At 34.7% G+C, this 26,452-nt stretch overlaps 1 protein-coding gene across 4 annotated transcripts in view; it reads left to right on the top strand.

The window, feature by feature from the left end:
- The first annotated feature begins 4,025 nt into the window (after positions 1–4,025).
- The window catches only part of TOP2B (DNA topoisomerase II beta), a 59,051-nt gene continuing 36,624 nt past the window's right edge, over positions 4,026–26,452 (top strand). The window contains exons 1-8 of one of the 4 annotated variants that reach the window (XM_037845902.1): positions 4,587–4,823; positions 10,889–10,935; positions 13,699–13,854; positions 14,780–14,870; positions 16,179–16,242; positions 22,288–22,433; positions 23,317–23,414; positions 24,123–24,335. In XM_037845902.1, coding sequence (XP_037701830.1) covers positions 4,781–4,823; positions 10,889–10,935; positions 13,699–13,854; positions 14,780–14,870; positions 16,179–16,242; positions 22,288–22,433; positions 23,317–23,414; positions 24,123–24,335 — 858 coding nt within the window. In that variant the 5' untranslated portion in view covers positions 4,587–4,780. Of the gene's footprint in view, positions 4,160–4,586; positions 4,824–9,438; positions 9,482–10,888; positions 10,936–13,683; positions 13,855–14,779; positions 14,871–16,178; positions 16,243–22,287; positions 22,434–23,316; positions 23,415–24,122; positions 24,336–26,452 lie in introns of those variants that run through there. The other 3 variants (XM_037845904.1, XM_037845917.1, XM_037845908.1) reach the window with 3 other exon arrangements.

The following is a 26,452-nucleotide window of genomic DNA, read 5'->3' as shown; positions in this document are numbered from 1 at the left end:
TCTAATTGGATAATTTCCATGGAGTGTTGTCCTGCCCATTGGGTGTGCCTTGATCAGTGGAGCCATATAAATGAGCTGACAGGCAGAGGGAACTCAGTGCAGCTGAGAGTGATGTTTTGAAGCGGAGCCACAGCCAAGAAGGACACTTTGAAGAAAGCACAGGAGCTGCAGATGAGAGACAGTTTGAAAATGGCCGTTGAAAGCAGACTCTTGCTCCAGAGAAGCTGAGAGAGTACAAATGTCCCAAGTGCAACTAAGAGAAACATTTTTGAGGAACTGCAGCCTAGAGAGGAATGTCCTGGGAGAAAGCCATTTCGAAACCAGAACTTTGGAGGAGATGCCAGCCACGTGCCTTCCCAGCTAACAAAGGTTTTCCAGACACCATCCACCATCCTCCAGTGAAGGTACCCAATTGCTAATGCATTACCTTGGACACTTTATGGCCTTAAGACTGTAACTTTGTAACCAAATAAATCCTCTTTATAAAAGCCAATCCATTTCAGGTGTTTTGCATCCTGGCAGCATTAGCAAACTAGAACAGTCATTATCTGGACAACCATTTATTGAGTTTTCTGTAGGACAGACATTGTGAATTTCTCTTTTCAACATAGCAATGTTTTATATATTTAGGTCCAATAAATACTAACACAGTGAGAGGAAGAGAGAGGTAAAGTTGCAGACACTGAATCTTGAATTAAAATATTAACTTCTTTAGATGTTCAATAGGTTAAAGATTAGTCATCCCCTTACCCACCCACCAACTAAATCTCAATGTTGGAACAATACATGATTTCAGTGCAAACTGTTGAAACTTTGCCAGATACCTAGACTTATAATTTTGCAATATTTTCTTAGATAACTTATTTATTGATTGTTACCTACTGCATTTAAAGTGCAATGAATGATAGGTGTGACTTCTATCAGGTGTGAATTGCTTATTAAATAGCAAATAAACATAAAATTGCTTTCTGACCTAAAAGACTAATTTTATATATATATATATATTTATATATATATAAAATGCAAGGTGTGTGCTCAAGGCAAAGAACACATCTTTATCACCTTTTTGTAACTCCAGGTCCTGAGTACCTAATATACAGTAAACATTTGATAAATATTTTTGATTGTTACAATAGGTAAATATAAGGCCTAAAATAAAAATTCTAAAGTAGTTAGGATAAGCTCCCATGGAAACAACTCAGAAAGCTTGATTTAAGGCCTTTAATTTTTTAGTGTATAGAATTGTCTGATTTCTATAATTTTTCATTTGGTCTGGTGCTTGCTGTGGGGTAGAAATAAGTCTTTTAAATGTTAAATGTTTAAATGTTAGTTACCCAAACAAGACAAACCTGACATAGAAGCTTGTTAATGGGGCAATTATTGCTACAATTACTTTGTAAATGAAAATTACTTCACAGTACCCCAGAAGGGAAAGCTGTGTTCAGTGAACTACAATCAGTTTTATCATAAAGTTGTGGTAAGTCTATCTCACACAGTTAAGACCAATAGTTCTTTAGGAGCTGAAATACTTTTGTTCCAGATACTTTCTCCCATTCATCATGTAATCTCTGCAACTCAATAACCCTTTTATTTGTGATTCTTTTAGGTAAGTTTGTATTTTCCATAAGAATAAAACTAGTAACACTTACTGTTTGGTTTCTTGATACTAAGAAGGCTAAAGGATACCACAATGTCTCAACTATGAGGCAAATGAAAAGTATTATTTTCATCAACTAACCTATCTGACTTTTAAATATATTGTTTTATTCATTTCAAACTCTGAAGCTCAATAGCTTTGAAAACTGAAGTTTAAAAAATGTTTCTACTTAATGCATATATCTTCAGAAAAAAACATATCTTTAAGGTTATTCACCATTTTCAAAATTATAAGCTATCTGTGTACTTTGGAGATGTAAAGTCACAGTAAGTACAAGAGTAAAAATACTCATTTTAATGAGGAAGAAACCAATTGCATGGGAAGTTAGTAAGCCCATGTTTACTTAGCTGGTCAGGTTCGGAGCCCAGATTAGACCTTGGTCTGTCTGATTTTCAAGCTGGCACCCCAAGTTCAAGGTAAACAAAGGTGCTAGTGTCTGAACCAAAGTCATCAATGTACTAAAATTTTATGGCCACGAGAGAAGTAATTAAGAAAAAATACGTTTAAATTATTTCCATGTTTGAGTTCCCTACCTCTGGACTCAGAAGGCAGTTGAAAGATGTGACCTGAAACATTTTTGTTTTCCCTTGAGAGGAAATGAACAGTTGGAAGAGAAGTTCACAAAAACACCTTTCCACCAAGCAACAATACTGTATTCCTTTTTTTAAAAAAGTGCTTGTCAGAAATTTTGGTGGCACTACATGCTCTCAAGTACTCATTTATTGCCTTGAGACAGTTAACTCCTTTTAAGTCTCTCTCTTCAGTCAGATCATAAATTACCTGAAATCTGGGGCCGTGTTTTTATTTTGAACCCATCACAGAGCCTGGCCCAGGATGTCAGAGCATGCGTCCAATAAATACTTCTCGAATAGAATTACACTGAAACCAAGATGAAGTAAAGCCATCTTCCATCCGCCAAAGACTGGTGTGACTTTATGGGCGACTCATTCTTAGAAAGCTTTAATGTGAATGGAAATATTCCTTAGTGTGTATTTGAAAATTCTACTGGAAAGGAGTTTAAAAAAAGTGTGCCCTCCTAATCGTAGCTGGTACAGCTCTGGGCAACTACGAAAGAAAAGTGACAGTGACCATCTCTGCATTGTTTAGAGAAGAGAGGTCAACCAAGAGTTGATACAGAAGACCCACCCTAACTGCATTCTTTCCCTGGAATGTTCTCAGTGAGTTCCTAATCATTTAAGTTCTTTAAATGTAGTTTTCTTGCGACTGATGGGATCCTCTTTTGGAGGTGAGGAGAGGAGCTGGAGGAGCGGAGGGTCTGAGCAGAGGATTTTTTTTTGACAGCACCGTCCATTTGGGGCTTTGGAAAGGCCGGGGTCACGCGGTCCTCCTTGCACCCGTGGTCTACAACGTTCCTGCCTGCGGTTTAAAACCGCTCGCTAAAAATACTTTCCCTTTGGGACAGCCTCGGCTTCTGCCGGCTCTCCCCCGAAACCCCCACCCCAGCCGCCCCAAGCAAAGACATGCCTCTGTTCCGCAGGCAGGTCTTAGAGTAAATAGCACGCTCGGCTGAATACAATTGACCCGAGTACAATTCGACCCTTTTCCTTTGCTGCCCTCAAATGACCCCTGACAGCAGCCCTTGCTCCCCCTAAAACGGAAAACCCACAGACACACACACAAACAAAAAACCCCAATTCTTCCACTCGGTTGCTACCCGCAATGACGTTTCCCTCTCGGGTCCCGCCCCTCCGGGGGCTTAGAATTTTGGGATTGGTCGAGAGGCTGTGGCGACAAGGCCCCGATTGGGTGGCGAGGCGCTGACTGACGGGGGGGTCCGCCGCCGCACCCTCCCTCCCTCCTGGGTGTGCGAATGTGTGTGTGCGGTGTTATGCCGGACAAGAGGGAGGCGACCGTGGCGGCGGCTCTGTTTATTGTCCCTTTTGGTGTGTGGATGTGAGGAAGTCGGGGCTGCAGCGCGGTCGACGAAGGCCATTTCTGAGGCAGCGGCTGTGGCGACTGCGGCGACCCGAGCGGCTAGTCTTCGCTGAGTGTGAGGAAGGACAAGGCACCTCTGTGTCCTCGCCACGTCCGAACGCCCCGGGCTCGCTGGCTGCCCTCGCCGCTTGTGCCCCCCGAACCTCTGTCCTGGTTGCTGCGGCGCCCGCGAGCGAGCGAGGAGGCAGCGCTGCTGCTCAGCCGCCGCCGGCTTCCTTCTCCTCCTTCCTCCTCCACGGCCGCGCTAGGCCCGGGCGACGCGGCCACCGCGTCTCGAGTTTGAGGGCGCCGGGCGGCGCGGCCTCCCTGGCGGGCTCGGCCCGGCGTCTGCCCCGGGTCTCGGCGATGGGGCGCTGGGGCCGGCGAGGCTAGGAGCGCTGCGAGTCGAGCAGCCGGTGCGGAGCAGCCGGGCCCGGCGGCCCTCAGGAAGGCGGGAGCGGCGGCAGCGGCCTCGGGGCCTGTGAGCAGGAGGCACCCGCCATGGCCAAGTCTGGAGGCGGTGGCGTGGGAGCCGGCGGAGGCGGCAGTGGGGCGCTGACCTGGGTGGTGAGTGACGGGCTGCCCGGGGCAGGAGTCCAGGCCGCTGCATTGTTCGCGGGCGGCGGCGAGGGTGGAATTCCGTGGGGCCGACGGGGCTCGGGTGGGGGGAAGGGAAAGAGAGGGAAATCCCGTCTCCCAAACGGGCGCCGCGCCGGGCTTCTGCCAGCAGAACCCCCGCCCCTTTTCTTTATTCTTTCTTCTCTTTACCTCTATGGAGGCTTTGGCTGCGGGAACATAATATGCCATGAAACTTTGGGGGACAAGCCCTGAACATGTCATAGAATCCCCTCGTCCTTTTTTTTCTTCTCCCCTAGACTCTTCCAGAGCAGTCGGGCGTGAGATAATGGATAATGTGGATGGCGAAAGTGCACGTGTGTCTGTGTGGGTCAGCACATTCTCTAAATGTGACTTAATTAAGAAAAACCCGGAGAAAGGGGTGTGTGTGTGTGTGCGCGTGCGCGCCTTCTAAATGCAACCATTTCTGATACTCAGCAGAAGAATGGATTTGGCGGGGAAGACGTCCAGAGCAATTTACACTTCCATTCGGAAAGTATCATTCGAATGAAAGTGCATTCAGGATGGCTGTTTCACAGCAGTTAATATACCGTAGATCATCCCTCTGTCAGGATGGCATTATTAAAAGAAGCGTTTACCTGCGTCAGCATCTCAGGTGAAACCGGGTGGGGGTTGAATGGAGTGTGCTGGAGAGGAGACTATGTGCTAAGTCCTGGAGGCGCTCAGGCCTGCTGGGAAATAGGAGTAGTTAAAGGAAGACCTGGAGGAATCCGATTCCCACGGCAGATCGATAATTCACTGGCATTTCACGTGCTAAGCGTGGAGTTCAGACCCGAGTCATTTCCTACACAAAAAACCCAGCTCAGCCAAGTGACTGGGTATTCAGGGGGAAAAAAAAAAGCGTTACATTTTTTTCAGGGACTTTTGATCGTCCCCCCCTCCTCATTTTTAAACCATCTCGAGGAAATTTTCGTATTCTCATTTTTGTTAGTTGTCTTCATTTTCCCTTTGCTTGGGTGAGGTGTAGGTGAACTGAGTAGCGGTTGCGCTGTATCAGACAAGTTTCCGTTCTTGTAAAAACAAAAGCAGAAAAACAAACGTGTTGATAGTAGAAAAACATGTTAACCATTTATGTCTGTGTGCCAAGGCGCTTTGCAAGATTACTTGCTAGGCTCTTACTGAATCTCTGAGAATTTTGTTAATGATACTACTCTAGTAATGCAGTATGAATAGATTACAGTCTGGAGAGATAAGTTAGGTAATAAATTAGTAGTCCGTGTGGACATGGAAGGGGTGAGGGTGGAGGGAGGATGCATAAAATCGAAAGAATGATTTTTAAAATTAATGACACCTTACCCTTGTTATTAAAATGAAATCTGAAAATGGTATTAGACTGCCTGCTGATACTGTGAGTTCTTATTCACTATTTGTAGGTGTTAATACCTGATCAGTGTCCTTTGAGGAACTTTTATTCTACAATGGTGAACAGTTTGCTTCAGAATTGAATTGGTTGGTTTTAACGTCTGATAGCAATGTTTTAATTTACTGTTATTTAACTTTATAGATAATTACATGATCATTTTTTTTCATGCTCCATAGGAAACTTATTTCCATAAACAATTTAGCAAAACGTGGAGGGTTTCATTCAACAGCAGAAAAACACATTTGAAACAAAAATGAGCTTATTGATAAAAGAAATAGGTATATGCTTATTTTTTATCTTGGTATTTGAATCCTTCATTAAATAATGAAACTCTTGAAAAATAAATTAGTTTAAATTTCTGAATATCTTCTCTATGACAGATCAGTAGTTAAATACATCGCAAAATATTTATTTTCTATTTAAGAGTATCTGTTACCATTGACTACCTGGAAGAAAAATGAGTGTCAGAATTTGTATTAAAACTAATGATTGCTTTTCATATGGCCTTGCAGGCTACTGTAGTTATCTTTAAATTCTTTGTATATTGAATTTATAATTTGGCTGGATCTCTTGAAAGATAGAAAAGTGTATTTTATATGTATCAATAATGAAGTGTTAGACTATTTCGTATTATAAATAACTTCTGATTATAATTCTATAATTTTCAGGGTTAAGACTAGAACCTGAGATGTATTTTCGTTTCCCATGATTAAGATTGGTTCCTTGCAGAAATTACTTAAGATGTATCACCCTGCAAATTTTATTTTCTGTTGAGCTTTAAAAATTCTGTTTTCAGAAGATCTGTTGAATACATTTTATTTCTTGGAGGACCAGGAAACATTTCTCTCTCATGTAATCAGGTCTTTGCAAAAAGACCCAATTATTAATAGAAAAATCAAGGATTGTGGTTGAGATGAAAAAAAAATTCTAGAAGTTAAGTATACGGGTCTATTTTAGCAGATTAAAAGATGGTATTTTGGATAGTCTGCTAAGGCAAGGGAAGGAGAATATAATTTTGATTTAATGAAGACTTTTAGCTCTAAGTCTCCATATTTTTTTGGAATTATTAAAGATTACTAAAAATGTAGACATTTCAGACTTTAGTTACCTTTAAAACATCAGAAGATAAATTTTGGCTTTATTCATAAATGGTATCTCCGTTATAAAACTAATTATGGAATATGGGAAATATAATAAAGGAAGTAAGTAAACATCACAATCTTTTAATGAAAGATTGTATTCTTTTATGAATTAGAAGTTTATTAAAACGATAGTTTACCCTTACAAGTCCACTTGAAGATTTGATGTTTACTTTAATAGTGTCAGATTATTTAAGCATTTTATGCCCATAATATATATCAATGATTATAGGCTGGTTTAATTTTATGGGAGATAATATGGTGAAGTGGTTATGGCATGGACTTTTATTTCAGAGTGATATGAGTTTAGATTCTGTCTCTATCACATATAGTCAGTGGAATTTTGTGTAAGAAACCTAACCTGTCCCAGCCTGTTTTCTTATCTAAATTAAGGTTATTTTTAGAATTAAATGTGATAAATGTAGCACAGTGCTAGACTTAATAAATGTTCATTCAAAAAATGCACACTCTTGGAATAATAGATAACAGTTGCTTTTACAAAAAATATCTTTTAGCCACGGTGGGAGCAAATAAATGTTGTCCTTACAAGCATTTGCTGGTTTATTGCAGTAGTCATCTATTTCAGAAGTAGGATAACTTTGCCTGCTTTATTGAAGTTGGTGTTATGTTGCCACCTGCTTGTGAATAAAAGGAAGCTATGAAAATGGAGTTAGTCTCTAATATCTTTCCCTTTTCCCCCGGGGGAGGGTATGCAGCGGGGTTAATATGCCATGTATCGCTGGTACTAACTTCTGCTGGGATACATGCCAGCATGTGTTGTTAATATTGCTGATGCATGTAGTTTACCCTTAAGGATCTGAAAACCATAGAGCAAATTGATTTAAGATGGACATTAACTTCCTTTAATAATTTATTTGGTTTGTATTTGATTTGTAGTATCTTAACCAGGTTGTTTTTTTGTTTTGTTTTGTTTTGTTTTAAATTTAAAAAAGTAAAAAATGTAAGTATGGCAAAACTATTTCTAGTTAAAAGTGACAGTAGCTATAAAGGCTTCTCTGAGGCAGAGTTTCTTGAATTAAATCTTAGTTTGTAAAGCTTTGATTAGTAGACCATAATAGCCTATTTTGTTCTGGTCTCCTTTCATCGTGTTTAAATCGTTGTATCAACCAAATTTGTGGAAATACTAGAATACATTTAATCATTATGTTGAACACTACATTTATGCATAATAATTTTGTCTTAACCATTAGATATGATAAACTCCTGAAATCAGAAACTCTAAATTTTACTTGTTTGTATCCCTTTTAGTGTTTAGCAAAGAATTGGACACCTAATCAAACCTCAGTTATTGGTAACAAATTGGATAATTGACATACCAACTTCCTGAAAAGTCTGCTTTCATTATTGGCACAAGTGGTAAGGTAGCAATGTTCTTTAGATACATTCTTAAAAAACAAAATAGTGATATTTAAAAACACTTTTAAAAATTGTGCTAACTTTTCTGAACAGAAGTGTGTTATCACCTGTAGCTTGAGATTTGTTAGATACTCAGGTGGTGGTAACAAACAGTTGCATTTTACTAAGTATGCTTTAAAAATAAACCTCTTTTCTATTTTTTTTTTAAATCTTAATATAAGTAGATCCCATTTTAAAGAAAAGGTGAAATAGGTATTATTCCATTTGCAGACAAGGGAACGGGTTTAGGGATTAGGTAACATGCTATTAGGCATATGGTTAGGGCAAAGGAGGGATTTAAATCAGGCTTATATTCTTAACCATCAGTTACACAGCCTCCTAGTTTAAAAACATTAAAATAAAAACAAAACAACTCATCTATTACACCCTGATGTGAGAAGATAAAAACTTTCTCGGATAAACCTATCTGGATCTCTTTCTACTAACCTTTCTTTTACTTTCTCATAAAGAGCTACAGAGTTTCAGGGATTTTCTTTTCAGATATGTGTATCTGGCATAGTATAGTGGCTAATAGAATGGGCTTTGAAATCAGATAACCTGGTTTCATAATTCAGCTTCTTTGAGTACTAGCTTTATTAGTTTTGGAAAATAGCTAACTTCTCAGGCCTCAGTTTCCTCAATGCTTCATTGAGCTCTTATGGAATATCTGTATGGATATCCATGTTCATATTGCCATAGTGCTTGGCACATACTATACTCTCAAATGGGCACACATGTATAAACACACATATATCTTCCTCTTTTTCTTTTAATCCAGTGGTAAGTATTTTTGTTCCCTTTTTCTTAGAGGTCAAGTGAGTTTATTTTTATTTTTACATTGAGCATCTAAGCATTCATTGCTATCTTAAGTATCCCTCATCTTTCACCTCTCTCCTTGTCCCTTGATTTGGGAAGGCATTTCTGGAGGAGCATAGATGGAAAACAAATTGTTGGGTTTTGTTTTCATTAATGGTGGGTAGATAAATGGAGTTTCTTTCCATTTTTATATAGATGAAATATGGTTAAAATGAACATCAAAAGATGGCAGCCTTGAGGGAGAAAAGAAGGGTAGGAGATACTACAAAAGGATGATGTGACGTCTGAGGGGGTTGTATACAATATAAAAGAAGAAGCTTGTTGCTAGGCTGCCAGCCCCAGTCCCACTATGGTTGGCTTGGTGATAGAGGGCTTTCTGTGCTGGTTATGTGAATGACTGGTTCAGTTCTTTTTTTAGGACCAACTGGCAAACAATCTCCTTCCTCTCTTTGGCAGAGATTCATTCTCTCACAGAAAAACAGGAACTGTGGATGATTGCCCCAAATTGCTATATCTCAGGTGATAACTGTTGATGGAAGAATCTATTTATTTATTTATTTTTTAAACAGTATTATCTTGGTACATACTCATTCTAAAAAATAAGAATGTCTTATTGGGATGTTTTTCTTTCTCTCCTGGTGATATAAAAGTGTTTTTGATCAAAGTTGACTCTTCAATAAGTATTAAATCTATATTCTTTTATTAGGAGTTAGCGATATTGCAAAGTGCTTTAAAATAGATTGATATTTTAAAATAGATTTTATTTTATATGTTTATTTTGATGTTTTTGTTATTTTTAAAAAATCCCCAATAATACATGGTTTAATTTGGCAGCCAGATTTTGAACTTTAGAAAAGTCATTATAACGTCATCATATATGTGAACCATGAAGGAAAGGATTAAAACAACTTTTAGATATGCAGAGGTATTTTTCTTAATATGGTAATAATTTTGCATTTTCATTGGCTTTAGTTTTATATGGGGATGAAAATGTCACCTTAATTTCTTAAATTATAGTGTAATTGGGTGCTAGAATTATTTATCACTCTAAATAATTAGTTTATAATTTATCCACACAAGTTAAGACAGTGAAGTAAATTACAGTAAACTTAAATCATAGTTTTTTAATTGTTATCAAATCTTAATGAAAATTTATTCATAATGCTCTTGGCAATTGATTACTTTAGAAGGGCATACTGTTAATTTTTATTCAGTATAGAATACTGAGTATAATTATGAAGATATATGATATCTGAGTACTATGACTATATAAGAATAAAATAAGGTAGTCATTATTTTGAATCAAAAGACCCCTTTTTTCAAGGTCTAAAATTGGCATAATTCCCTTGGCCCAGAAGTATCAAATATATATCATTTTCCTTTTATATCTGTGGGATTGAAAGTGTTTTTCTGGGTTTTATATGTTCAGGCTAATTTCTTGATGTCTTTTCTGAATATTGTCAGCAACAGTGTTAAAACTGAAGAGCTACCCAGGGTGACTTTTTGGGTGATATTAATGTGGTGATAGTGATGATAACACCTTGGGAGAAGGGGACCAACAGATTTATCATTTAGCTTCTTCTCAGGCCAAAGGTGTTTGCATTCATACCTGCTCTGGGGATGGAAACATCCCATAGAATGGGGGAAGTTGCCTTCTTTGCCCTTAGCCTCATATTTTGATTTTCAGTGGTCTGGCCATTACTCAAGGGGCAACTTTCTGCTAATGAACAGGAGCTGAAAGAGACCATTATTACAACTTTCTGATAGAAAAGCTTATAGATATCTTGAGAGAGAACATCTTCTGTTTGCTGCCAGCAGCAGTGCAAACTATTGTTGGTTGAGATTGGGAAAGTAACAGACAAATCTGGCTGCAAAATGAATTTCTACTCTCTGCTCTGCTAAGGCTGCCAATCTTGTTTATTTTAGTTTCATTTTGCCTAGATTCTGGTGAGGAAGTGCGGGCTGCAGAAATAGTAAGTTTCTCCATAAAAAGAAACCTTCAGTTTTATTCTAGCTTAATTGTGTTTTCACATACATGAGTTAATAAGCCTTTAAAATATTCCCAATTTATAACTAGCATGTGTTCATTGTAGAGAATTAGAAAGCATATCAAACAAAAAATGACCCATATTTCTACTTTCCACAGAATTTCTATTAAAATGTATTTAATTTTATTATATATATTTCATATTTTTCTTATACATGAGAATTTTGGGTATAATTTTCTTCAGACAAAAATGGGCTCATTTTACATATACTCATTATGACTGTTCATTAAACAGTATAGTTTTAATAAGCTACTAAATAATTTTAAAATACTTGATTATTTCGACTTACATGAATTTTATATAAAAGAGCAATAGAAAGTTATAATTAACACATATTTTTTGGTATGGGTAGTTAAAAATATTTACTCAGTAAGTATCCAGGTTTGAAAGTTTGTGTCAGGTCTTAGAAATTATGTTTAGTATTGTAATTCAGAGTTGATTTGAAATATCTACAAATGACCTCAAAACATTTGAGGTCAAAATGATAGGTATCCCTTAATACTTTTCATTACTTTAAAAGTAATGATAGGATATTTAGGAAAAAAATATTTTTGCTTGAAAAATTTTATTTTATATATTGTCACATTTATTTTCTAATATTTTTATATTCTCTGTAGCAAGAATTACAAATAGTAATTAGACAAAGCAAACTACATTTTACACGTGCTCTAATTTTTGAGACATTATCTTTGCAAGAATGACAACTTTTTGAACATGATAGAGAACTACCAGATTCAGATGAAACTTTCTTGTTCCCTTATATCCATTTGCTAAGGAGGAAATGTGGGGATTGGTAGCAGTGTGGGAAAAGTTGTAGACTATTGAAAAATAAGTGAAAAGAAGCTTTACGCCATTTTCCATCCCTGTATGCCACTTTAGTGTGTCGCATCAGGGCCAAATGCAGATGTTCAAATTAGATAGAAGTGAGCCTGTGGTCTAGTCTAATCTAAAGAATATTTAGTTTATGGTGGGATTTGTTTTAGAGGCGTAGCTCAGGATAGAGAAGCATTTACTAGCACAATTATTATATACCTCTAACCTTTATGTCAATAAGCTCTAAGTCAATGGTAGAAAGTTATCCATCTCTGATTCCATGGCATCTGTCATCTTTAAGGACATTCTCAGAGTATGATCTTAGTCATTATGATCTTTATTTTAACTAATCTAAAAACCCATTTTTTTCAAGCAATTATGTTTTCATTGTTAGATTTGTTTCTATAAATCATCACATGAAAAGCAATGAAAAAGATTTGAAATTTGGAGAGTATCTGATGTTTTTTAAAATATTGTTCATATTTCTGGCCAGCTAGAACATCATTTAACTCTTGGCAGAAATAGTATATGAATACCATATGAAACAGAATTATTATTTTTTTTGTCCAAAGCTATTTTGAATTGACTCTGAGCATTGTTAATGGTTAACTTTACAAATGAAAGAACATGTAAGAATATGGTTTAAAATATAGTAAAATGAGGTATTTATAAAACTCTTGTTTTGACATTATTTTATGTAAAATTTGTAGCATCGCAAGACTATAATTAATGTTTAATTTCCAAAGGGTTTGTATGCTACAATAGTTGTCTTAGTTTAGATTACTAAATTAATAATCTAAACTACAAAAAATCAAATGCAAAAAACATGCATTTGATTTTTAAACATACCTTTAAAGAATATGTGATGACATACGTTTTGCTTAATCATAATTTTAAAGGTGATGGTATGTTTATATCTAGGACTTGAATTGTAACTGATATACTGCTTTTAAATGCTCAGAATCTTTCTATCTTCTATTGTTTGTTTTAAGATTCTTTCATTTGTACTAAAGTTCAAAGACCTGTGAAGCTATCTCAATTCTCCTTGTGTATTATATTGCAGTTATTTTTTGATTCTGAACAAAAAGGCCATCATAATACCCTTCTTTTAGTAGGATGTCATATTTTTCAGCATTAGGGAATTCCAGGGAGACAGGTGTGTTCTCTGCTGCTATTAGGATGACAGGGTAATCTCCTGATCTTGAGAATTTCACTTTGGGATCCTCATTTGCTGAAGGAATAGTTAGAATTTGGTTAACCAACATTTGCTTCCTTGAAACTGGCAGAGAAGCTGAAGTCAGAGGATGCGTCAGTAATAGGGCATGCACAGCTGATGCCTAAGAGATTATTGGCATGACCTGCAAATTTGAAATTTGAAATTTCATAAACCATGCTTAGTATTTCCAGCCATATCTGTGTATGTTAACTACATAGGTTAACATTTTGTGTAGGTTTCTTTCCCCCCATCCTTTACTATAATCTTCAGTAGCTTAATAGCAGGGAACCTACATCTGGAAGCTTTTGGTACCCCTGTAGCTGGTCAGGTTCAGTGGGCACATTCATTGTGGTCTTATAACCTGACAAGAATTCACATCCTATGGGAAGTTTTGAGGACTACAAAAATTAAGTTGGTATCTTACACTTTTGGGGCTTAGTCAAAACTGTAACTTTATTCTACATTATAAAAAGAACTAGACTGTTAGTAAATAGACCTGTGTTCTCTTTTGGACTTAAAAAAAAAAGTCAGTGAACTTGAAAGATAATTTGTTATTAAAAAGAAAACCTATGTCCATGTGTCCATATACATTTTAGTTTGCCCCTTGGTAGGTTATTTAAATTTGATTTTTTGGTTAATTTTAGACTCTTTTTGATCAGAACAATGCTGCAAAAAAAGAAGATTTTGAAGCTATAAACAAAAATGACCCTTCAAAGAAATTGTCTGTTGAGAGAGTGTATCAGAAGAAGACACAACTTGAACACATTCTCCTTCGTCCTGATACGTACATTGGTTCAGTGGAGCCATTGACACAGGTAATTATTTGCTAAAATTTATTGAAATTCTTAGATGTGTGGGTGTGTGTGTGTGTATATATTTACTTTTTACTATCTTGACAAAATTTTTTGTGGTTAGATGCTTTCTAAGTACATAGTTCCATGTCTTTATTTTACTAGCAGTGTAGGAGGAGAGACTTAGGAGAGGTAGAAATGTTTTTATTTTCTTCTGGAGATAAATAATATTAGAAGAAAAAGGGTAAGGTAAAATGGGATAAATTGAATTGGTGCCTTATGAACTTTTTATAAGTCCCTAAGTTCATGCTGTGGTTTACTTTAAATTTTAATGGTAGCACCTTCTTAAATTTAAACACACACACAACAGTGCCTACTATGGATTTAGGTTACATATATTGTCTCATTTGATCCTAACAATCATAGGAAGTAGGTACTGTTTTCTCCATTTTGTAGACAAGGAAAATGGCGCTTAGGGAAACTTAGGTAACTTACTAGATTTCTCAAGTAGTAAGAAGTGTGATTAAAAGCTAGGTCTCTCTTGACTCCAGAGTCCTATGTGTTAATATTATTTTACTCTATGTTTCCTATATTATAGAAAAATATAAAGCATTAAGTAAAAGTATAAAGTAAATATAAGTTCTGTATTTTTCCATTATTTTATTTAAACTGTTTCTCATGATTCTTGGTGCCTTATATTAAAGCTGATTTATGTGTACAAATAAGAATGTAGATGATGCAGAATGAACAATTTCTCAATTTAGGTTTATTTAAATTCAATATGAATACAGTAAAGTTGACTGCAACTCAAATAGTAGATTTTTTTCTACCCGAAGGTATAAGTACTTACATAGAATAAACAACAGAATGTGAGTTTATTCTATATAAAAATTGATGTCAAGTGCTTAATGGAGTAAAACAGTGTTTTTGCATTTTTATATCAATACAGCTAATGTGGGTGTATGATGAAGACCTAGGAATGAATTGCAGAGAGGTAACCTTTGTGCCAGGTTTATACAAGATCTTTGATGAAATTTTGGGTGAGTACCTGCTTAAGATTTAAGGCATCTGTTTTTATTGATGCCAGTATAATGGCCCTTTATATATAAAGCCAGAACTTAAAAGTACAGATTTTAAAGGCATATCGCTGGCTTTTATGCTGAATATAAATATACTTCAGAAAATCTATTTCACTAGTGGTAATATTTTCATGTTGCTCTATTTCAGTAAATCTGTAAAATGAATGTGATGTTATTTTATCCATGATCCCAAAGTTGGTTTGTGGCCCTGTATGCAGAGTCATCTGGGGGTTACTTGTATTCTAGTCACCTGAGGCAGGGGCAAATTAAAAATAGAGATTACAGGAGCTGATTCATGCCGATTCAGTGAGTCTGAGGTAGATGTGAAAATTTGTGTTTTTTATCACCCCCAAACCAGGTATTTGATTAGGTAGCCAAGTCTAGCCACCGCTGTTCTAAATATCTCTGTCCCCTCCAACTCACATGATTAAATAAATCACAGTGAGACGTGAATGACTGATTCCTAGAGGATGCTTGTACTTCTAAAGTGTTTTTAATTTTCTAGACATTCTCTGCTCTACCACTTCATCACTGCTAATTGAAGTTTCCCAGACAGTAGGCTTTGTGTCAATCTCTGAGGTTCTCTTTTGGGTATAGCTTCTACTTCTTAGGTCTTTGGGGAAAAGGATAGGAGAGTAAAACTGGCTACTTACACTTTGACACAGTATTTATCAGGAATGTATTCCTTCTATGACTGAAGTACATTTTGACAGCTAGCTTATGTTCAGTTTTTTTTGTTTTTGCAGTGGTTAGTGAGTGCAAAAAATGTTTTTATCAGTTATTGTGTATAGGATTTAGAATTTTGATTCCCAAGAGTGTTGAAGACTTTGCTTTTATAATTGGTTGGTTTCAGCTCAATCTGTATTAAAACCACTAGTTAGCTGAAGGAGATAAGACAAAGTGTTTATTTGTTACCAAAGTAAAAAACAGTTAAATCAGATTTTTTTTCCACTTTTTAGACCTGCATTAGGGAGTTGTCAAATGCAGATGTTTGGTTTTATTTAATTTGCTTTTATGTGTCACTAAGACATTTTTCCTCCTCATGTTGTGGTGGGAAACATAACAGTAATTTGGTGTGATATAAAATTTAAGAATACTATTTGGAAAATAAAGTTTTGTATTAGAAGTTAGCAGTAATTATTTTCATTAGCTATTACCACGTGTAGATGTTTTTATTAAGTAATGATGCACTTGTGTTTGTATCCATGTATTTCTTTATTTTTATAACATTGTATATTTTATTACTCATTGAAATATTTAATTTTGTAGTTAATGCAGCTGACAATAAACAGAGGGATAAGAACATGACCTGTATTAAAGTTTCTATTGATCCGTAAGTATATTTCAAGATTAATTATTTATGCTAAGTTGTTTTCTTCAGGTAGTTCCCAACTTATGAATATTCCTCAAATGAATAATATATATGGTTAGTACTCCTTAGTTTTCTTGTTGCTTGAAGCCTTGTGATTTTTGCCTCTTTCAGCCAGAGCACTATACTCTTATTGTTTCTGAACTTGGTCATTCATGACCTTTTTCCTCAAAGTACTGCCCCACTTGGTATGCGAGCTCTTGGGGACCATTTTTTTCTTTATTCCTTTGATGCTGTTGATGCTGTTGTAGTTTCTGGAGTAATTACCCCATCTTTTCTGTCTTACCTTTACTTTGGGACTCAGAGTGGAGGGTTATTTCTAGTACTTATTCAAGTTATATTATGGTTAAATTGACTTTTCATGACAGGCATTTGAACTTTTCTATTATTTATAACATCATTTATAAATTAGGAACTGCTGATATTATAGAATATATAACAGGTGTTTAGCTAATTAGATTTCTAGTGAGATCTAATATCTAGTGATTTTTGGGGGGTGCGGGGGGAATAAAAATAATAATAGTTTTAAATTAGAAGTGTAATTGTTACATTCATATTGTTTTTTCAGGCATGCCTTTTGAAAAGTATTACATTTACCCTTTATAATTTTGTTAATTTAGCATGATTTTAGGAGTTTTCTTTAATGAATATGAACATTTAACAATTCAAATATATTCTTGTCAGTAATCTTATTTCAGATGGCATGTTTATGATTCATTGTCTAATAAAAATATAATTTATCCTTGGTTCTACCATGAAGTTAACTGTATTTTATATGAAAATGCTACCACATAACTATATTCTTGAAATTTTTATTTTTTTTCCTTCCTTCTACTCCCCCTTTTTGGGATCTTGTCTATAATGAATACATTTTTGAGAATTTACATGGTAAAATGCACAGAATTCATCATTTACAACTTAAATAAAAGTTTAAGATTGTTATAAGGAAATTTTACTTTACGTTTCCTTTTCTTCCTTATTTAGGAACTTGTCAGTTAAAAACAATACCGTCAACAATTTATTATATTTTAGAAGAATTAATAAGGAGTAATAGATATTGAAAGTTTGATACCTTTTAGGCATTTTTGAAATTCAGAATTTAAAGATTCTGATTGAAAACTAACAGAAGAAGCAGCTTTCCTTAAATGCCTTCTTGATGAACATGTTGTGGTTGTTTGGCTCTTCTATCTTATTTGTTCTGGCCACATTAGTCCAGCAATTTGAACTTAAAAATGAAAGCTTATATAGAATCACCTTATAACAAAATGAGAAAGAAGTGAACTATATGATAGCTCTGTAGATTGGATAATGGCTCTTGGTGGCATACTTTACTTATCAGTTTATTACAAATACTATAGAAAGAGTAATTCTTTATATCTAATGCCTTTACCGTTCTCCAACTCCCTTTTTAATCAGCAAACATTTTTGTGTAGATAAAATGAGATAGAATTATAACTATTTATTTGCATCTTAACAGCAATCAGATAATTTCTTTTTTCTTATTTCTACCTCAAACTACCTCTGCTAGAAAATTCCTCTATCTCAATATGAAACAAAAATTCAGTCAACTACTCAAAGGAAGAAAGGGTCAAGATATAGTATATTTTTTACCTTTCCTTTCTTATTTTATTATATTTTTCTTTTTATAAATCATTGATGAGAGAAAATTGTTTTTCTCCTGATTTCAGTTGAATTTTATATATATTTTAAAATGGTAAGTACGCAAGCATTTTGTGAGAAATTTTTGACCCTTATATCTTATTTCTGAAATTTAGCCATAACATTTTGTCTTTTGTGAATTTCCTCCCATAATTCCTTTTTTTCCTTTACTACATATACTACAGGATAAATGTTACTTTTATTGATACAAATTTAATTTCAGAAATTATTTTTGCTTAAGCTATTTCTTATTTAAGAAGTCATTTTAAGCAGAATTCAAATGGGAAAATGTGCTATTATGCTGTTTTTCCAAATTGATCCAGTTTTCTCTGCTGTCCATTTTTGGTATCCTTTGTGTTTCATTTTTTTTTTTTTTTTTTTTTTTTTAATCATCATTTTATTGAGATATATTCACATACCACGCAGTCATACAAAACAAATTGTACTTTCGATTGTTTACAGTACCATTACATAGTTGTACATTCATCACCTAAATCAATCCCTGACACCTTCATTAGCACACACACAAAAATAACAAGAATAATAATTAGAGTGAAAAAGAGCAATTGAAGTAAAAAAGAACACTAGGTACCTTTGTCTGTTTGTTTGCTTCCCCTACTTTTCTACACATCGATCCATAAACTAGACAAAGTGGAGTTTGGTCCTTATGGCATTCCCAATCCCACTGTCACCCCTCATAAGCTACATTTTTATACAACTGTCTTCGAGATTCATGGGTTCTGGGTTGTAGTTTAATAGTTTCAGGTATCCACCACCAGCTACCCCAATTCTTTAGAACCTAAAAAAGGTTGTCTAAAGTGTGCGTAAGAGTGCCCACCAGAGTGATCTCTCAGCTCGTTTTGGAATCTCTCTGCCACTGAAGCTTATTTCATTTCCTTTCACATCCCCCTTTTGGTCAAGAAGATGTTCTCCATCCCACGATGCCGGGTCTACATTCCTCCCCGGGAGTCATATTCCACGTTGCCAGGGAGATTCACTTCCCTGGGTGTCTGATCCCACGTAGGGGGGAGGGCAGTGATTTCACCTTTCAAGTTGGCTTAGCCAGAGAGAGAGGGCCACATCTGAGCAACAAAGAGGCATTCTGGAGGAGACTCTTAGGCACAAATACAGGGAGGCCTAGCCTCTCCTTTGCAGTGTGTTTCATTTTTAACTTTTTTGTATAGCAGATTTTTAATTTGTGTATGTGTGCACATGCATGTTTTATTGTGCAAGGAGAGTTTAACTTTTAATAGTTGATGGGTTAAATATATAGGATATACAGCATAGCTTAACTCTTATTCTTTCTTTTCGCATAGTACTCTGTGATGCAGGGATAATAAAGTTTAAAGCAACAGCCATGTTTGTAAAAGACATAGGAATGGATTAGCAAGGGATGCCATGCATAATCTGGACAGCTTCTCTGGAATGTTAGAGAATCTGGAGCAAATTCTCACAGGGTTGCTTAAAACTCATTAACTTAACATAATGGTTAATATTGAAGCAACTTAATTGCTGGAATATATCCAGTTTAAAAAACAAACAAACAAACATAAAATGTACATTAGCCAGAGTTCTAACTATTCCGCTAGCTTAGGTATTCTTGTTTATTTAGGGTTGACAATCTTAAAACCATAACTAAAAGAAAATACACAATCCTCTAAAATATAAATAAGTATACATATGCATTTCTTCTTTGAACAAATGTAATAATAATAAATATACTGTTTTATATATTTCTGTTTTTACTCAATATGTTACAATAGCCTTCCTTTTTTACTTAGATAAATTGGTTTGATTCTTTTTCACTGTTCCCAAGTATTTTAATGTGTCATTGTACCATAATTTATTTAACCTCTTTACAGTTGTTGAGTATTGTATTGGATATTCAGATTGTTTTCCAGGTTTCTTTTTTGCTTCAGTTATTTTTGAAACTTTATTTGTAGGTTATTCAACCATAATCTTATTCTTAAAATTTCTATGAAGATTATTGATGAAGGAAAGAACACGGTTATAGAATTCTGAATTATTGCTTAGAGGTTACAAAAGTAAATGCCATATCTGGGAAGTGATATAAATTGAAATTTTTAAATAGAGGGGTGACTTTGATAGAAAGTTCAGATTTCACACTCATATAGATTTAATGGATGTAGGCCATATCAAACCTTAATTTTTTTGAAGCTGATGATAATGAATTTATAAAATTCCTATCTTAATCATAGTATCATATATGCTAAAACATTTCTAAGGTTTTCTCATGAATGTATTGACTTCTGTGTCGTTCTGAGATGTTTAAGATTTGTACTTTTCACTCTGCTTTTCTTTTTTTCTGTCACAGTGGTTCTCTGTTAGTTTGTAAGCTTCATGAAATTTCTTGTAGAAAATAAATGCTTGAAAACATAGGTTTTAAGCCCAAGCTAGGAATTACTTGGGAGTATAAAAAAGTAGTGCAATACATGGCCCTTTCTCTAAGGCATGCTGTTTTAGCTCTGCAGATAGGATACACAAGTGAAAGAAAATTAAGCAATTTTAAACTCTTACATGCTTAAGTGAAGCATATTCCATAGTGTTTACCCAGAAGTGAGATAACTTAATTATTGAGGTCCCCAGGAAATATGTTTTTTGTTTTTTTTTTTTTAAGTCTCAATTTAGTCAAAGTAGGGTTGGGGAACACTGTAACAGGCTGGGTGTAAGACTCAGCAGAGAACTGAAGTCATAAACTGACCCTCAACATTTGGGTATAATTTTGTTAGACAAAGGGGAAAAGAAAAGACATTATAATTATAAGCAGGGGGAAGACCAACGAACAAAGAAATGGAAGAGTTGGGGAAGGCAAGTTATAAAACTGAGCTGAAGGGAAAAGTAGGATGCATTATTCAATTTAGTGGTACTAAATTTGGTTATAAGTAGGAATGTGGGTGATGGGCCTTGAACAGGTAGTGGAGGACTTTAAACTTGGCTTTTATAGAAACATGGAACTAATACTGTATTTGGACCAAAAAATGATGTTATGAAAACTGTGTTAAATCCATCCTCATTATGTAGAATATATTTAAGAGGAGTGGCTAGCAAGGAGACTGTTGTGATAATCCATTTTGGAAGTGATATTAGTCTATCAAGACTCATACTAGCATTTGGAATGAAGAAAGGACTGATACTGATATGAAATGCAGGTAATAGGACAAACTAATAAGACTTGACTAATGACTGTAGAGAATGATCAGCAGATATGAATCAAAAATGATATCAAAATTTGAGCCTAGCAGACTAGGGGAATTGAAGCTATATTGGAGAGAGAGGGAAAGAAAAGTTGGCTGCTGATTTGAGAACGGAGGAGGATATACTTAAAAGTTATATATTATTTTAGTTTTTTGTTTTTTTTTTTACTTTTTTGCTTTTAATTAATTTTATCCTTACTCTTTGCTTTTCATAACTTAATTTTTTAGTGTAGTAACTCCTAATAACTCTTGAGAGATTAAGGTTTGTGTGTGAGTGAGATAGTATATCTAAGAATAATTGTGAATCAAATTAGCAAATGGCAGTTATTTACCTTTTTAAGCCAAGTCTTAGTGCTGGTTATGAAGTCGTGTTTCTTTGCAAATTTAGCTCTTAAGTGAGAAAAGGTATCATGGTATGTAATACTCAAAACAATAGGATAGGTGAAATTTTCCATCTGGATATTGCCTGTGGCAAGTATTTGTTAGTTGTAGGAGACTCGCCTCCATACCATTCAGTGCTAAAATTGATAGGTTTGTGATGAACCTAAAAGAGCTGAAATAGGCAATATCTACCTACCTATTTTAAAGCCATTAATTAATTTATGACAGTGATTGCCACGGTAGAAACAACTCTCTAACATTTAGGCTGAGAATGGAACATATTCCAGGCTGTGTGTCCCTTTTCCATCTATACTGCTCCAGTGGTTAGATAGGAAATGAAAATGGCAATGGCCACTAACTCTGCAGAGCTTGTGATTCACTGCTGGTGATACTGGTAGAATGAAGCAGGAAGATCATGGCTAATATATATGAAAAGATCTAGATCTATAGCTGACTTCTCCCTGTAAAGCTTTACTACCCTTTCTATTTTCTGGGAGGTTGAAAAGAGTTTCTAGAGAAATTTTGCAGTATTACCCCACAGATTTTAGTGATCCTAATTTGAGTTATGACTTAGGAATAGAAATGTGTATCAGCAAGTGTTTTCTTAAAAGTTTATCTTAAGAACACTGACTTCTAGTTGATAATGGCTGACGTCTTATAATCATTCAGGTTTACGCTGGATTCCTTTTTATGGAAGTTAATTAATGTATTTTTAAACCATTTTAAGCTCTGAACTCTGCTTATTTATTTACAGTGAATCTAACATTATAAGCATTTGGAATAATGGGAAAGGCATTCCAGTAGTAGAACACAAAGTAGAGAAAGTTTATGTTCCTGCTTTAATTTTTGGACAGCTTTTAACATCCAGTAACTATGATGATGATGAGAAAAAAGTTACAGGTAAATTCCAAATGGTTGATAAGAATTTTGATTGAAAAATATTGTTCTCAATGTAAAATCTCTACCTTACTATTTCTTTATAAAAATATAAGAAAGGAAACCTGTGCAGTTTTGTTGTGAGAAAGTCCTATTCAGATTTAACACCTGTAAAAAACATATATAAATGTTATTTACAAAATAGTCTGACAGTTACATTTTAAAAGCTTAAATATAATAGTATGTTGGCTTTTATAGTAGAACTGTTAGAACTCTAACCTGGCTGACAGGTGGAGTTTTGATTTAGAGTATTGATAAAAGTAAGGCAGGTACGATTCTTGTATGTCTGTATGTGTTATTACATAAGGACCAATCGTTTTGGTATTAATTAAATAACTTTTAAAACATTTACCTTAAGAGAGTCAGTATTGAAAATCTAGATTCTTTAAATAGAGTTGAAGGTGCTTTGACCAAAACAAATATTTTCCCATTATTTATGTTGCTTGAGTGGGTTGATAGTTTCTTTTCAAAACCAAGGCTCTGGGAAGTGATTCAGATAAAATTTTGTAATGGGAAAGTGATTTTGATAGAATGTTCAGATTTCATATTCAGATATACTTACTATATTATAGGTAATGCCAAGCTTAAATTTTTTGAAATTGTGATGAAGACAATAAATCTACAAAATGCCTATTAATTATTCTATATGTTAAATCTTAATTGTATTTTTCTTTAAATGGAAATGTCTGAATATACTTTTTGAAATATACATTTGATGATTGATAAGACAATAAATGGAATGTTTATGGATGGAACTGTTTTTGCAATAGACCTGCGATATGGTAGGTAAGGTAAAGTTCTTTAAAATCATTTCCATTAAGCCTTTTATATTTAATTGTTCTTACAGGTGGTCGCAATGGTTATGGTGCAAAACTTTGTAATATTTTCAGTACAAAGTTTACGGTAGAAACGGCTTGCAAAGAATACAAACATAGTTTTAAGCAGGTATGGTAGAAATATGCCATTTTAAACAGATAATCATGTTTTTGTTGCTTTGCTGAAATAATAGAACCTTAGATAAAATGCAGTGACACCCATATAACCATTTATTTTGTTTTTTAACCATTAAGCAGGTCATCAGAGTGAAGAAACTAAAGAATTCTTGGAAGTTCTATATAAGTCTATCAATCTCCCATTCTTTTAAAACAAAAATATTTTAACAGGTTTTTCCCTTAGTAGATTTAAACATTAGTGAAAATGTACTGAATTTCACAGCCTTTTTGAAAGGCAACCACTTAGCACGTTTGAAAAATTCATCTCTTCACATTCATAGTTCAAAATTTTAGCTTATTTTATTCTTGCAGGTCTTTGAAAATAGTTTGAAATTTTTAAGTGAGCTAAAATGATTTTGTTAGGAAAAGCATCATGCCTGTTTATTTTTGTAAAATTTTATGTAGTCATGTTGAAGAATTTGAAAGCCTTTTACTGATAGTTTATAAAGTTGTGAGGTTTATTTTGCTTATTTTCAATATGAGGTTGTTACAATGGTAGAACTTTAAATTGTTTTTAATATTATCAGTGTCAAGGATTTGTTTGGTTTGTTGTGAGGTTGTAAAATAGAAATAGTTGTGGTAAATTTCATAAGTTGAGTCCTAATTATGTATTATAAGTGTAGACACATCATAGAAATATTTGAATATTTTTCTTTTAAAGACATGGATGAATAATATGATGAAGACTTCTGAAGCCAAAATTAAACATTTTGATGGTGAAGATTATACATGCATAACATTCCAACCAGATCTACCCAAATTTAAGATGGAAAAACTTGACAAGGATATTGTGGCCCTCATGACCAGAAGAGCCTATGACTTGGCTGGTTCATGCAGAGGGGTCAAAGTCATGTTTAATGGAAAGAAATTGCCTGTAAGTATCTCTAAAATAGTTTAATACTTTTTCATTTTACAATTAGCATTTAGTTGGATCTTGTTTATCTGACAGACTGTCTTTTAACTGGTGTATCTAGACTATCCACATTTAAGATGATTCTTGATATATTTGGATTAAAATTTACCGTCTTCCTAGCTGTTTATATTGATTGTATTTGTTTATACCTTTTTTTTAAAATATTTTTCTTTGTCACCCTAGGGTTTAAAATATACATTAGTAAACTGTGAGTCCACCTTCAAATAATGTTATATAGCTTTATAAGTAGTCAAAGCATCTTATAGCAGTATATTCCCAGTTCCTCCCTCTCATCTCTTGTGTTATTGTCATCATACGTTTCACTTTTACATATGCCTAAAAACCAGAAGGAGAAGAAAGAAAGAATGAGGCAGAAGAAATATTTGAAAAAATAATGGCAGAAATATTTCCAAAGTTAATGACATTGTTATTTTTACTGCCTTAAGCAGTCAATTATCTTTTAGAGAATAAAAATTTCTTTTCTGAAATTTCATAAAAATTTCCATGATTTTATTAGTGTCTTTTCATATTTCATTTAAAAATATGAAAAAAAGATTCCATTTTACATTCATTTATCGCATTTCCAATGTTCCTTATTTCTTAGCGTGGAACTGTTTCTGACCTTAATCATATTCCTTCTCTCTAAACATCTTCCTTTACCATTTCTTGTAGGGAAGCTCTACTGACAATGTTAATTCCCTCAGTTTTTTGTTTGTTTGTTTGTTTGTTTGTTTACTTGAGAAAGTCTCTATTTCTCCTCCACTTTAGAAGAATATTTTCACTGGATATAGAACTCTGGTTGAAAATTGTTTTCTTTCAGTACTTTAAAGGTGTTATTCCATTGTCTCCTTGCTTGCATGTTTCTGAGTTGAAGTCTGCTGTAACTCTTATTCTTGTTCCTCTGTTGATAAGGATTTTTTTTCCCTCCAGCTACTTTGAAGATTTTCTCTTTGACTCTGGTGTTCTGCAATTTGAGCACAATATGCATAGGTGTTTTTAAATTTGTTTTTGGTATTTATTCTGCTTGGTGGTTCTCTGAGCTTCTTGAATGTGGTTTGGTATCTGTACTAATTTTGGAAAATTTTTGGTCATTAGTTCTTCAAATATGTCTTTTGCCCTGTTTCTTTCTTTTTCTTCTAGTATTTCAGTTATGGATATATTATACCATTTAATATTGTACCACAGCTCTTGGATGCTCTATTAATTTCTCTTCCTCTTTGTGTTTCAGTTTGTGTAATATCTGTTGACCTAACTTTGAATTCATTGATTCTTTCCTCCACTGTGTGAAGTCTACTGATGAGCCTATTGAAGGCATTCTTCATTTCTGCCTCTCTGTTTTTAATTTCTAACATTTACATTTGATTACTTCTTATAGTTCATCTTTCTGCTGAAGTTGCATGTTGTCTACCTTTTCCATTAGAGCCTTTAACATATTATTTGTAGTTACGCCCTGTGTGATAGTTACAACTTCTCTGACATATCTGAGTCTGGTTCTGATTATTGTTCTGTCTTTTCAGACTGTTTTCCTTTCCTTTTGGCATGCCTTGTAAGTTTTTGTTGAAAACCAAACATGTTGTGTAAGGCAGTAGAAACTTTCTCAAATAGGTTTTTTAGTATGGGGATTTATGTTAATCTATACAGGAATTGGGCTGTGATTGAAGTTTGTTGTTAGTGTACTTACTAGTGTTGAGGTTTGTTGTTGTGGTATGGGCACTAGAGACTTCAAATTCTTCTAGTGACCAAGTTTTTGTCTCTCTTCTTTGGGCCTTCTGTTGTGCTCTTCATGCTCCTTTTCACAGAAGCAGGTGAAACCCACTGTTATTACCAAAGGCTTGCTAGCAAGGTGGTAGTGTATAGGGATGATGTTCTCAAATATTTGATTAAGTCTCAGTCATTGGAATGTACAGTGGGCTTGTGGCTCAGGGCATTGGCCTTCATAAGTGATTTTTTCCCCCTTCACAGTATATATATTCTCCTGTTCCCATTATCTCCCCCAGCTGCAGCAGATATCCACCGGTGTTTTCACTCTATGTCCATGAGATGTACCTACCCTGCATAATAGTCTGGTTTTTTAAACT

This window comes from Choloepus didactylus, chromosome 1, assembly GCF_015220235.1.
Source record: "Choloepus didactylus isolate mChoDid1 chromosome 1, mChoDid1.pri, whole genome shotgun sequence".
Lineage (NCBI taxonomy): Eukaryota > Metazoa > Chordata > Mammalia > Pilosa > Megalonychidae > Choloepus > Choloepus didactylus.
Note: the sequence above shows the minus strand (reverse complement) of the source record. Positions and strands in the feature narration are given on the sequence as shown.